This window comes from Mus caroli, chromosome X, assembly GCF_900094665.2.
Source record: "Mus caroli chromosome X, CAROLI_EIJ_v1.1, whole genome shotgun sequence".
Classification (NCBI taxonomy): domain Eukaryota; kingdom Metazoa; phylum Chordata; class Mammalia; order Rodentia; family Muridae; genus Mus; species Mus caroli.
The window spans coordinates 29,571,422-29,585,246 of NC_034589.1; the positions used below are offsets into that span (position 1 = coordinate 29,571,422).

General features: G+C 43.5%; 1 protein-coding gene across 1 annotated transcript in view; it reads right to left on the reverse strand.

Annotated features, from left to right (window-relative positions):
• The window catches only part of Kiaa1210 (KIAA1210 ortholog), a 159,867-nt gene that overhangs the window by 9,117 nt on the left and 136,925 nt on the right, over window positions 1-13,825 (reverse strand). The window contains exons 6-9 of the mRNA XM_021153776.2: window positions 11,811-11,978; window positions 10,024-10,129; window positions 3,130-7,182; window positions 2,025-2,176 (exon numbers count right to left, since the gene is read on the reverse strand). Of these exons, the coding sequence (XP_021009435.1) occupies window positions 2,025-2,176; window positions 3,130-7,182; window positions 10,024-10,129; window positions 11,811-11,978 (4,479 nt within the window). The remainder of the gene's footprint in view (window positions 1-2,024; window positions 2,177-3,129; window positions 7,183-10,023; window positions 10,130-11,810; window positions 11,979-13,825) is intronic.

Sequence of the window (13,825 nt, forward strand, 5' to 3'; positions counted from 1 at the left end):
CAGGGCCCCCAGTGGAGGAGCTAGAGAAAGTACCCAAGGAGCTAAAGGGGTCTGCAACCCTATAGGTGGAACAACAATATGAACTAACCAGTACCCCCCGGAGCTCGTGTCTCTAGCTGCATATGTATCAGAAGATGTCCTAGTTGGCCATCAGTGGAAAGAGAGGCTCATTGGTTGTGCAAACTTTATATGCCTCAATACAGGGGAACGGCAGGGCCAAGAAGTGGGAGTGGGTGAGTGGGGGAGTGGGGGGGGGAGCATGTGGGGGACTTTTGGGATAGCATTGGAAATGTAAATGAAATAAATACCTAATTTTAAATAAATAAATAAATAAATAAATAAATAAATAAATAAAAAGACTTCTACCTTTCAACATCTTTTGGTATATGACTAGAAGTGTTTTTTCTGCTAGGAAATGGTGTATCTGTATGGGTTTAGGTCTTTAAAGTTGATCTCTGCACAACTGTTCTAAGTCAAAATGTTTACACACACAAGGGTATTTTCCCCTGGCAAAAAAGGTAACCATAGTGGGCTTTAGCCTTTTATGATTCTCCTTCCATTTGGCTAATGGCAAAAAAAAAAAAAAAACCATGGCTAACACTAATGGCTAAAAGGGGAAAGCTCTTTAAAGGAAAAAGGTTAAGCACACCACATGATTTCCTCAATAAATTTAGCCAGTACTTAGAAGCATAGAATTTCAGATATAGCTTTTGATATGCAAATGCAATATGCTTTCTTGAGGTCCGTTTTCTGCAGATTTTCTAAGAGGAAAACAAGGCATCATGCATCTTTCCACCATCCCTGATCCTCGTGTCTAGCTCATCCTGTAGCACTTTAAAATCTACATGTAGATGTAAAACCAAACCAAATCAGTACATAGAAGTGCAAGCATCAACACTTAAATATACATATTTAGGGACTGATACGAAAAAGTGTGCAAAATGAAACTCTGGATGAAAAACAGATACCTTTTTTCTATGATTTCTCTTCCCAGTTTTAATAATGCATGGTCAGTTATAGTTTTAAAATGTTCAATGAGAATTTTCATAAATAGCTGATAAACTTTACATTGAATGCCATATCTAGCAGCATAGAATTCTCATCCCTCCCCATGCCCACCTGGCTGAATCTTCTCTTTGTCTAACATCTGCACACTGTGTGCTGATGTCTCTTGCCTCTTACTTAGCTGTCTTAAATGTCTGAGCCCCTTTGATGGTATCATCATAGTGCCTGTGTCCAGGAAACCCTATTTAACATAATAATACCACCAAAGTTAAAGAGTAATGATGCTGGACATTCAGATACAAGAAAGAGAAGCTATAAAATGCCTCATTACACGAATAAGCAAGAATCCTAAACTTACTAAGAAAATGTAAAAACATCATATGCTGAGGTTGCTAAAAATCCATGGTAAGAACAAAACTAATTTTGAAATTGGGAGGAATACTTGCTTTGAGCTCAGATTTTAAAAGTTAACAGCCACAATATATAAATAATGAGTTAAAATGAAGAGGTCATTCAATTACAGGGCTCTTTACTATTTAGAAGCCCAAGCATCCACAGAGAATCTTATAATGTGTTTTCTGTGGGTAAAGAAGCCTATTGTGTTTATAGTTTGATTCCAATTTATGAAAATCATATGCATGTACTTGAAGCATATTGTTGCTCAGTTTTTACCCTACTGGTTATCTCTGTTGTTGGTTGTATTATTGTTATTGTTTGTACTAATAGGACTGTTGTAGCTTTATCTACTCTGCAACCAATTTCATGGAATAGTGCTTTAGAATATTTATTGCAGGGTTTAATTTATACACTCTCCTCATTTACATTACCTTTCATATACCCTGTAAGAGTATCAAGGCAGACACATTTGTATGAATACAAAACAAAGACCCTTGAATTGTCCATCATTAATGATCCCAGTAAGGGATAGTAACTGCATGTCTGTCATAATTCCCAGTGCAAGCTTAATCGGTGGCTCCACTAACCTTTGGTACAGTTTCCAATGCCAGATTATATTTTACCTCATATCTAGAATCCTTGGTCACCACACCAATTTCAGATCTGGTCCTGTGTTTTTTAAGAAATTGGGATACAAAGCCCCTTTGCCGCTGTTTTAACGTGGTGATCCAAGCTGGCTCCACAGGGGAATTTGCCTTCAAAATAGAGGTCTCTCCTGAGAAAGAAATAAGAAGTATTTGAACCGAAGCCAGGCAGAAAGGATCATCAGTCTGGTTGAGGTTACCCACAATAGTGTTCCAAATGGGACCCTTTTGTTGGTTGCCAAACAAAAGTAAGTAGATACCAATTAGAGAGGGACCATTCTCTTTTGTACCCTTCCTCCAAACTGGAAAGGCAGGGATTGTATAGTTAAATCGCTGTGCATTAGCATGGGCATAGTGTCACTTACCCTTGATTTCCTTTAGCCATACCTCTTCCCATCACCAAATCAGGGAAAAACAAAGCTTGTCAGGTAGGCTGAGAAAAAATCTCAAGACATCAGAGGCTTAGACTATTGATACAACCCCTCCAACTCTAAGAAAAATCTTACAGAGTCTATTACTTTTTCACCCCTTGTGCAACTATTGTAGTGAAATAGGTGTGATCAGAGGTAGAGACAGGACTCTGCAAGGATGATTGTGAGGGCACAATGTTGTTTTTTTTTTTTTTAACAAAAAGTACCACTTACAAAGTCCCCTTGATCTGAATTAAATTAAGATGATTTCAGGGTAAAAGTGAAAACATATTCTTCTTCGTGAACTCAGTTTTAGAGTTCTGTTTGGCAGATTAAAGTGATATGCAATGCACAAAGTTTAAAAAAAAACCACATAATTCTGCCCAAAGTATGCTATGCATGAGGTAGATGGAGAAGAAGCCATGTCATGAGTCTATTAACGAAAAGGGAATGGATCTCCAGACTGCTGTCTCCCTGGGAAAAGAAAGACTCCAACGGAGTTACTTGTGAATGTATTCATCCAGAATTGGTCACTATCCCACCTCTAAATCCACAACTAATCCTGCCAAAGCAACACTACAGTTGGAAGCCTAGAAGCTAGAGAATTCATGGCCCATTCATCCAAGGTTTTGCCTTACAGGTCAACCCTCTACCTAAAGAGATGAAACTCTCACCTGGAGGCCTGAAAACTTCTGACTTCTTCAAAGTGCCTTCATATCTGGGCCAGTTCCCTTGCTTCTTCTCAAAGCTAAATGCTGGTCTGGACTGCTTTGGGCCTCCAACTGAGCCCTGGAGATCTCCTTTGTTTGCCTGTTCTTTTCTTGCTGCTGCTGGAATGAGGACAAATGGCTTGCAAGGATCCGGATTCTGTATTCCAATCTTCTGTGAGGTTCTTCGCAACCGCACTCCAAAAACATTTTCGACATCAGCCTTGCTGGTGGATAGGAGTGGAGAACTTCCAGTTTCATCACAACACTTGGGAACCTCATCCTTAAAATAAGTGCCCATGGAAACCATTGGTTTCTGGGCAGGAGCAGAAGCGAATGTGGCAGGTTTGATAACAGAAGTTGGGGTGCTTTTAGTGAAATCCCTGTAGCCTTGACTGTATTTGACATTTGTTGTTGAAGCTGGGTCTTTCAGCATGGGCCAGCAGCTGGCTCCTTCAGCAGCAGCACTGGCAGAGTCTACAGAAACTTGTTGCTGATAGTCAACAAAGAAAGACTGAGGAGGCTGATGGCCCTGAGAAATTCTCCACTCCATAGGAACATTTGCTGAGTCCACTGGTAAAACCGGTGACTGCAACTCAGCTATATCAAAGGCTTGAGAGGGCTGCGTGGAAGGCAGCTGTCCTTCAGAACTCTCCCACTCATCCGGAAGACTAACAGAAACTGAGAGCTTCCCCAGGGCCTGAGAGATATCCCTGGCAGAAGTGTTCCACTTCACAGGGGCACCCTCGGAAAATGGCAGAACTTCTTGGGGCTCTTCCGGCTTTCTGGATAACTGAAAAGGCTGCTTCATGGGCAGATTCTGCAATGTGGTGTCTTCCTTGGGTTCATCATCCCAATTATATAAGAAAGCATAATCGTCAAGTTTAGGCTTCAACAGGGACCTGGAAGGACGCCTTCGGCCCCGAGCAACAGGCTTTGGATGAAGGACCGCTTCACTAGGGGCACTCTCTGAAAATACTTGCTGTGCCATGAAGTTCACAAAGGACTTGGAAGGTGGCCTGCCTCTCTGTGGTTTCCTGCCTCTCTGTGGTTTCTTGGAGTTCTCTTGAGCAATAGCACTCTCTAGACGTGAAGATATTTCCTGAACTTTAGATCTGTTTAAGAATGGGCTGGGACATTTGGGAGGCAGTGACCTCCAATGAATGCCTCCCTCCATAGAGGTACTCTCAGAGCTTGAGGGTGTTTTCTCGACTTTATGTTTGCTAATGGTTTGGGAAGGATGTCCTGAAAGCCAGGCCTCCCTCAAAACATCCCCCTCTTTGGATTGCTGCTCAAATTTGGGGCACAACCGTGGCTGAAGAGCATATTTGGGAGGCATTTTTCCCACAGAAATGCTCCGTTCTTTAAAAGCTCTCCGAGAACCTGAGGAAATGTCTTCCTCGAATTCTGAGCCCAATGGGGACTGAGAATGCTGCCTTCTAGATCTCCTCAATGTAGCAACTCCTTCCTCTGCTCCATAGTGCTCTGGATCTGCTCTTGGCTGGAAGGGGAATCTGGAAGACAGTCGCTCCAGAGAGCTGCTCTGTGACACAGAAACACTCGCTAACTCTGTAGAGGTTGGTTGCTTGACAGCTAATCTCATCAAGGGCTGAGAAGGTATTCTGGAAGTTGGTGGAGGGCTCCATGAAGCGGCAGCAGCAGCAGGATCATGATCTGGGGGTACAGACACTTGTTTAAATGGCGTGCTTTGCCATGGCTGCAAAGAGTACCTAGAAGGTTTTGACTCTGAAGCGATGGCTGATCCCATCAAGGGCTTAGAAGCCGTTCTGGGAGCTGGGGAATAAATAGGAATGGTCCATGCAGAAGGAATACTGCCTTGGGTCATCAGTGGCTGGAGTTTGGGTGTCACTGAAGGCTGAGAAGGCAGCAGCTCCTCTCCTTCTGCTGAGGTGCTTTCTGGGACTGGTTGGCTTTGATGACTTGGTAAGGGGTGAACAGAATATTTGGAGTGCAATTGGCCCATGGAAATCATTTTAGCAGCAACAGTCTCTGATTCTAAAGGCACTTCTTGATAAGGCTGTAGCATAGGCTGGGAAAGGGTCAGAGTCATATGGTCCACAGAAGTGCTCCCTTCAAATGCTGTGCTCTCTGGAGTGGAAGAAAATACTTGCTTTCCTTGAGGCTTCATCCATGGCTGGATCTGTGTTGGAAGCTTTGGATCCATAGAAATAACTTTTTCAAAAGCAGATACCTGTTGCTTTACGAAGGGCTTCAATAGTGGCTGAAAATGATGCTGAGGAGGTGGGGACTCTAAGGGAGCACTTTCTGCAGCCAACGATATTTCTTTCTTGATGCTTGGTCTCACTGAAGGCTGAGGAGGATATCCAGAAGGCTGTGCAGCAATACTCTTTTCAAAAACAGTAAGTTCTGGACCTGCAGAAACTTCTTGCTCAAGTCTTGGCCTGGGTGGGGGCTGCATAAAAATGTCCCAGTCAGCAGCAACGCCTTCTGGCTCTTCAAGAACTTGATACTCAGACTGAGATCTTAGCCATGACTTGACAGAGTGGGTGGGAGACAGTGGCTCTCCAGATTTCTTTGGTCCTCCAGAAATGTTCACCATGATGGGAGGTTGTTGCTGAGCAGTGTGTATGGGGTGCACTGGCTTGGTAGGATCACTCCACTGTTTTAGAGAACTCTTTGAAACTGGGGGCACTTGCTGCTCTTTCTCTGAGCTGCTCAGATCCTCAGAACTCTTGTACTTCTCAATGTAACTACTTGATTCTGTGGAGACTTCCTTTTCCTCCAACTCCTGCAAGGCCTGGGAATGGCACTTGGTTGCTGTCCGCTCTTCAGAGATGGAACCTCTGATGAAACCTCTTGATTCTGAGCATTCTTCAAACTCTTCCAAGGACTGGGAAGAATGGGCAGATGTCATTTCCTCACAACTTCTCTCATCTTCTGAAGAACTCTCTAGTTTTGCAGAGGTCTCTCTAGCTTTGGGTTTTCCTAGTAACTTAGAAGAATATCTGAGAGGCTGCTGCTTCTCCATCTTGCTCAGTTCTACGTCTACATTTTCTGATTTGAGGAAGACATTTTCTTCTTCATCATCATCGTTGTCTTTCTCTTCTTCTTTATCATCATCTCCATCTTCTTCATCATCAGCAGTTCCAGCACCAGCATCATCTTTAGGCTTCCTTGTAGGTTTGAAAGAATGTGCAGGACTCAGTTGCATTTCAGAACTACTTTCATACTCTGAGGTACTCTTCGAATCTGAGGAGGTTTCCCCTGTATTTGGCCGCCTTCTGAGAGAGAGAGGCAGATTCATCTTCGGAGAAACATCATCTTCTGCAGTAGCACTTGAAACACTTGTAGAAGGGGCCAGGAGACCACTTCTTGGATGCTTCTCTTTGTGGTAAGTTGTGCTCTCCAATGATACCTTCATTTGGGGTTGAACCCTTTGCAAATCAGGACATGATGCTTCCTCTCCTTCTCCACAGACTTGAGAAGGATGCACATGCACTTGGACCTCTTCTTTCCTCAAGTCAGTGACCTCTTTTTGGCTTGTAGATTTTTTGATACATGGCAACACACCAACTTTATCCTTCTTCTTCTTGTCTTCACAGTGCGGTGATGGACCACTAATCATGGACTCTGCCACATCTGTAGATGTAGGTTGTGGTGCTGGTGCTTTTTCAGCTTCAACATCTATGTCGGCCAATTCCCTCTCCACATCCTCTTTCTCTGATGGCATCTCCTGAACACTAGTAACTTCTGCTTCTGTAGTTGTGGGCTGCCCTGTGTCTTTCTTCTCCAGGAACAGCTTCAAGAAAGAGTGCTCCCTGCCAGCTATCTCTTTATTAGCTGAAGACTCAGCTTTAGTGTTCAGGCTGTACCGTTGAGTGGACTTTAGAAGGCCTCTTTCTAGGATCTCCCACTCATTTTTGGCCCTTCTTCTACGTCTTCTTGGATTGAGTCGTAAAGCAGGATCAGTACTTGGAGTCTTATCTACTGTTGTATCCTGAGTCTCGGTTTTGGAGCTTTGCTCCTGGCTTGATAGTTCTGCACCAAATATAAAAAGGAATGGAGAAATGTGTGTGCTTTGCACTTCCTAAAAGTGTGCTATGTTTGCCACCGAACTCCCTGTTATGAAGAAGCAACTATGCAAAGGACATTCCATTGTTCACTGTTAGCTTTAAGCTGTGGGGAAATGTTTAAATCAAAGGGAAATTTCAATCGAATGAGCAGACAGTACTCTACTGGCTCATTAGTACTTTATCAGTAATCTGGCCAACTATTAGAAATGAGAGTCATTTGAATTGGGAACAAAACACCCATGGAAGGAGTTACAGAGACAACGTTTGGAGCTGAGATAAAAGGATGGACCATCTAGAGACTGCCATATCCAGGGATCCATCCCATAATCAGCTTCCAAACGCTGACACCATTGCATACACTAGCAAGATTTTGCTGAAAGGACCCNGATATAGCTGTCTCTTGTGAGACTNTGCCGGGGCCTAGCAAACACANAAGTGGATGCTCACAGNCAGCTATTGGATGGATCACAGGGCCCCCAATGGAGGAGCTAGAGAAAGTACCCAAGGAGCTAAAGAGATCTGCAACCCTATAGGTGGAACAACATTATGAACTAACCAGTACCCCAGAGCTCTTGACTCTACCTGCATATGTATCAAAAAATGGCCTAGTCGGCCATCACTGGAAAGAGAGGCCCATTGGTCGTGCAAACTTTATATGCCCCTGTACAGGAAAACGCCAGGGCCAAAAAGTGGGAGTGGGTGGGTAGGGGAGTGGGAGGGGAGGGTATGGGGGACTTTTGGGATAGCATTGGAAATGTAAATGAGGAAAATACCTAATAAAAAATTTAAAAAAAAGAAATGAGAGTCAGAAAGAGACAAATTATGGTCTTGTAACAATGATTACATTTGAGAAACCTGACTGGGGCAGGAGCAAGGGGAATTCTTTAAAATGCTGTTTATATTATTTTGTGTATATGGCTATTTTGCCTGCATGTGTGTCTGTTCTCCATATATATGTCTTGTGCCTGGTGCCTGTAGAGGCCAAAAGAAGGCCTCAGATCCCCTGAAACTGGAGTTACAGATAATTGTGAGTCTCCAAATGGGGAAATTAAGCCTGGAATCCCCGGGAGAGCGCCAAGTGCTCTTAACCTCTCATCTGTCTCTCTAGCCCAGAAGGGAACTTTTCACTTTCTAATTAGTAGTCTTATTTTCTATATAGTACTTATCTAAACTTCTTGAAATTCTATATTATATGGATTCATGCTCCCCCTCCCCCTTACTCCCACCCCCAAAAAATGTCAAAGGAATCATTTGAGAGGTTAGGCTTATGATCCCTTCCATTTTCTACCTTCTTGCCTTAAAACAATCCTGCATAATATGTAAAGCAGTTCTTTGAATACACACAAAGCAGGACTCCCAACACCCCAGCAATTGCATCTATGTGAATGAATGTGCCTTTCAAGTTCCTTCTTCACAGACGTTGTAGCACCACCTAATGGTTTCACATGCAATATACAGCAGAGAAGAGCTGGATATGCTTTCTCAATTAGGCCCTTCCTGCAGATGAGCAAAGTATCCTACAAGTGTTAACTCCACTCTATCTCCATGTATGAAAGGAACAATTGTGAAAAATGACATTATTCTCTTAATCTGTGTTCCCTCCTTCCTCCCTCTCATTCTTCTTTGAAAGACTGTTTTTAGTGTGTTTTTTTTTCTTTTCTGGGAAAAAAATACATGCTTTTTTTTGAAACCACATGCAAAATCATTTGGGGAAAAACCCTGACAACCACTCAACTAATTGATGGAATGAAAATTTAATTTTGTCAAACACTGCATGAAATTAGCTTGCCATCTAGCTGAAGTCAAAATCCATCTGTGCACGCATACAAACACACGGAGCCTTTTTCACTCTGGTGGTATTTGTTTGGAATTGGTTAGATGATGGCTGCCAAGGAAAACTTCCTGCAGCTATGCAAAGCTCTGGTAGCCATGGGTATGTGAAGTCACTGTGAACACAAGACCTTCTTCTCTATACTGGAAGAGAAAATAACTCCTATAAAAATAATTGGGGGACAAGTAGTTCAGTTGTTCCTACTTCATTATGTTGTTGAAGAATAGTGAATAGGCCATCATTACTTGCCCTCTGCAGAACTCAGCAAGCATATTAATTTGAAAGAATGAAACACATCTACAAACACAGCAATTCTCTGGTTGGAAATTCATTTATATAGGATATAAAACCATGTGCAAATCTTTCCACAAAGCCTATACAAATGTTGTTTTGTCAGTTTAGGTGGAGAGTCTAGGGATGGACTTGTGTGAACCTCTTTTTAACTGAAAGTTTTGTTTTTGAGAATTTAAAATTATATGTATGGGTATGTACTGCCCAGAAAAAATCCTCAGACCTTTTCACAAGTGAGGTAGACAGCAAGCAGAATGACAGAAGGGTCACATAAAGTCTCTCACAGTGGAGTGCTTGCCTCCCTGGGGTATGGTGAGATGTCCGGGGGTGTAATGCATGCATAGGCTTTTAGTACTTTTTAAATTATATGTATGCGTATGTGCAGGGAGGTGCCCACAGAAGCCACAGGTGTCAGAGCTTCCTGGGGCTGGAGTTACAGGCAGTTGTGAGCTGCCTTGCTTAAGTGCTGAGAACTAAACTGAAGTCCTCTGAAAGCCAGTAGCCCCTTAGCTACTGAACGCTATCTCCAGCTCATTTATGTGCATCCAACACTAAAAACTCCAAGAGAATTCAGGGTGGCAGTCCTGGGGACATGTTTGTTTATAACACCCACTCCACTGTGTAAGGTACTCCACTGTGCAGTGAGGCGCAAGATCCACTGGGTGGCAACGAAAGTTTGCTAACCTGTACTGTCCACTTTCTGCTCCCCTTGCTCAGCTTCTTTTGTCTTGGTTGTAGTCTTCTCTTTGGCTGGCACTGATTGGAGTTGCTCCTCCTGCTTTACTTTCACCTGAAACAAAGTTGTTTTTTAAAGAGAGAGAGACAGACAGAGAGACAGAGAAAGACAGAAAAAGAGAGACAGACAGATACACAGAAACAGAGNCAGAGAGAGAGAGAGAGAGAGAGAGAGAGAGAGAGAGAGAGAGAGAGAGAGAGAGAGAGAGAGAACAAACTTTATTTCAATTGACATGGTCTTCAGACCTTTTCACAAATGACGTAGACAAGCAGAATGCCAGAATGTTTGCCCAAAGTCTCCCATAGTGGAGCAGCTGCCTCCCTGGTTGTGGTGAGGTGTTACCCTGTCCCTGGGGCTGCCCTCACAACTCACATTTTATCCATGTGTGAAGACAAAACTGAGATGTCTTTCTTTTCCTTTTTAGTTCTGAGATTGTAATATCATTACAATGTCTCTCCCTTCCCTCACCTCCTCCAAATCCTACCATATAGTCCTCGTTGCTCCCTTTCAAATTGGTGACACTTTTTTTCATTGTTATTACATGTGTGTGTGTGTATTACTAAATAGTATCTGCCTAATCTATATAGCATTACTTGTATGTATATTTCCAGGGCTGACCATTTGGTATTAAAAAAAACAATTGTGTGCCCTTCCCTGGGAAAGACTCTTTCTCCCACTCTCAGAATTCCTTAGCCACCTATAGTTCTTTGTGTGGAGGGTTGAGGCCTCGTGGGCTTTCTTCCATCCACTTGGCATGTCTATCAATGTGTTTCGTGTTCAGCTCATGTTTAGGCTGTCATGTTGCTGAGGCTTCATGAGCATAGCTTCTGTATGGAAGGGGTAACTGTGGATGACTCCCTGAATAATTTGTACTTTTATGCAGAAGAGGATCAATGGAGCCGGAGTTACAGGGGGTTGTGAACCACCTGACATGGGTGCTAAGAACCCAAGCCAGGTCCTCAGTAAGAGCAGTATGAGCTGCTGACCACTGAGCCATCTCTCCAGACTCCATAGCTAAGATTCTAACTCATAAGCTCTGCCTAAATGTAGCTCTGCTTGCTAGTAACCCACGTGGCAGAACTCTGTGGCAATGTGTGAAGATTTCTGGAAGAGTTAGCAGCTGAATTGAGAATGGTTGTGATTACTGGATGCCTAATCTCTGAATGAGTGGGGCAGTGCTACAGTTTATAACTCCTGGGTCTCATAATTCAATGAATCTTTATCTGGACTAGGCTTGAAAACCTTCTTCAGAGAGGACTCGGGGGATTTCCAGGCACTAAACCAATGAGCAGGTTGTGTGGGGTTAACTCTGTTTTCCTGCTTTGCTCATTCTGTTTAGAGAAGTTTCAAATAGACAGAACATTTCAGGCAACCAACACAGCTTGCTCACCCACTGTACACATCAAGGCCAAGTCAGTGCCATATACATTACTGTCCCTACTTAGGGTATGTATCGCTCATCAACTGTATTCAACCTATGTCCCTCAGGAAGCACATGGCCACATGTGGCCAAAGATATCTATGAATGTGGCCCAACCCAAAACCACAAACTTAAAGCATTATGGGATATTTTGGGCACCTATTTATAATTCAGCTGAATGGTTCTGAAGAGTGAACTTTGTAGATAACAGTGCCATGGCACAATGAACACATCTATACTCATACAGTTTCCAAGCAGCAATGGGCATAGGCTAAACCTTTTCTCCCACAGTGCAGGATCTCTCGAAAGACTTACAGGTGTGGAGGTTGACTTCCTTTTCTTCTGCTTCCGGGGGTTTAAAGCTATCTTGGATTTAGCAGCTGAAGAATCCAAGCAGCCCTGTGAGGTGGCTGGGGTGCTGAAACCCGAGAATTGCTGAGTGCTGCTTTCAGAAGTCTCTGGATCCAAGGACAGTTCAGAGCTCTGGAGAGTGGGAGAAAATAAGTGAGTCAAATCCATACAGGTGCTGCCCCTGCTCTCGAAGCAGGAAATGCTTCTTCCTTGCTAAGGAATGCCTAAAGAAGCCTTTCGTGGATGACTGCCCACTTTCTTTCCCCTTTCAGTTTAAATGACACACTTTGGTTCCTTTGTAAATGAAAATGAGAAATAGGAAGAAATTGGAGTGCTCCCTCTCTCAGAAAGCAACAGGGGTACTCTGCTGCCCTCACAATTAGAACACAAGCACATAGTGGCATTTACAAGGTGGAATGCTTGTGTTTCTCTTGCCCCATGTCCCTTCTCAGTGACAGGAAGACATCTGGCTAGAAAGAGAGGTGCATTCCTGGATGGGTAAAACTCATGGGGCTCTGGGACTGCTGGGCTGGAGAGTTAGGGAGGGAGAAAACCCCCTTGGAAGAAGGCCTTTCTGCAAGCTGTATTTTTATAGAGAGCACACTAACATTATTTACTGTTCATAGTGCAAGGCTGATGGGAAGACTCTAGGAACTGACTTTTCAGACCTCCAATGAAATATAGACAGAGGCTGTAACCTTGTCCTCATTATAGCGGGCTCCATCTCCCCAAACTATTTTGAATTGGGACACCTAGTTCCCTTCCATGGTAGGAACGTTAAAGTAGTCCCAAGGGTGATTGTGGACATAACATTTTCTACACCTCTAAGAGACATACCAGAGCTTGCTCACTCCTAAAGTCACATGGAGTTGCAGGTGATGTGTCATCTCACTCCTGGATATCAGAAGCATATGGTGCCATGTTCCCTTTATCTTTACCCTTATAAGTAGTGTTGCACAGTGCCAGGGATCCGTTGGCCAAAGGTAGAGTTCACATGCCCCCACATTCCCTATGAACACTGTATGCAGATGCAGGGATAACCTCAGCTGCTTATCTTGCCTCTAAACATGGGCCTCGATTTCAGTGTCTGGGGGCTGAGCAGTACTAATGATAAACCTAGATCACCTTTCTGGTTTCATCTCTAATCAAGGTGAAAGGAATATACAGAATCTATTTTGTGGAGTCAACCACACAGCACTAACAGTGGCCCCGGGATTTTCCTAACTTTCTTCTTTTCTTTGTTTAGTTCTTTCTGAGTCAGAGTTTCTATGCAAAGCCTTAGCAGTCCTGGAACTTACTCTGTAGACCAGGATGGCCACAAACTCAGAGATTGGCCTGCCTCGGTCTCCCAAATGCTGGGACTAAAAGGTGTGTGCACCACCACTGCCTGGCTTTTCTTAACTTCTTTATGCAATGGTCATCCATTAACTTATAAACACCCTTCCCAATATAATTTATTCTGTGTCTGTTCCCTGTGTAATTTTAGTCCTTCTGTCTAAGACTTCACTATTTCCAACGAAAGGAAGAAAATCTAGATGTAGAAATCCTAAAAGGATACCATGCAAGTTGCTTTGAAGGAAAGCCAATGTGGGCTGCCTAAATGGTAAACCATACAGACCAATTGTGGGACAATGGGCTATGTACAGACAGCCTGGTCTCCAATTGAGCTGAGGTCTTGAACCCCATGGAACCTGATGGGTGGTAATTTCCACCTACATAGGATGGAAGGCATTCCCTCATGTCTCTTGGACCCCTGGCTCCTGTCAAAGTTATTGCCCCCACAGCCCCCACAACCCCCACAGGAGAAGTGTGTGGCTTACAGTCATGTAGACAATATTCCAAGCTTCTGACCTTCAAGCTAGACTTCTCCCAGTTACCTAGCAACAGCATGATAACAATCCCACTTTAAGAGGGGCTGCTTAGCCCCACCTCGATCTCCCTCTTACTCTCTCTCTCTCTCTCTCTCTCTCTCTCTCTCT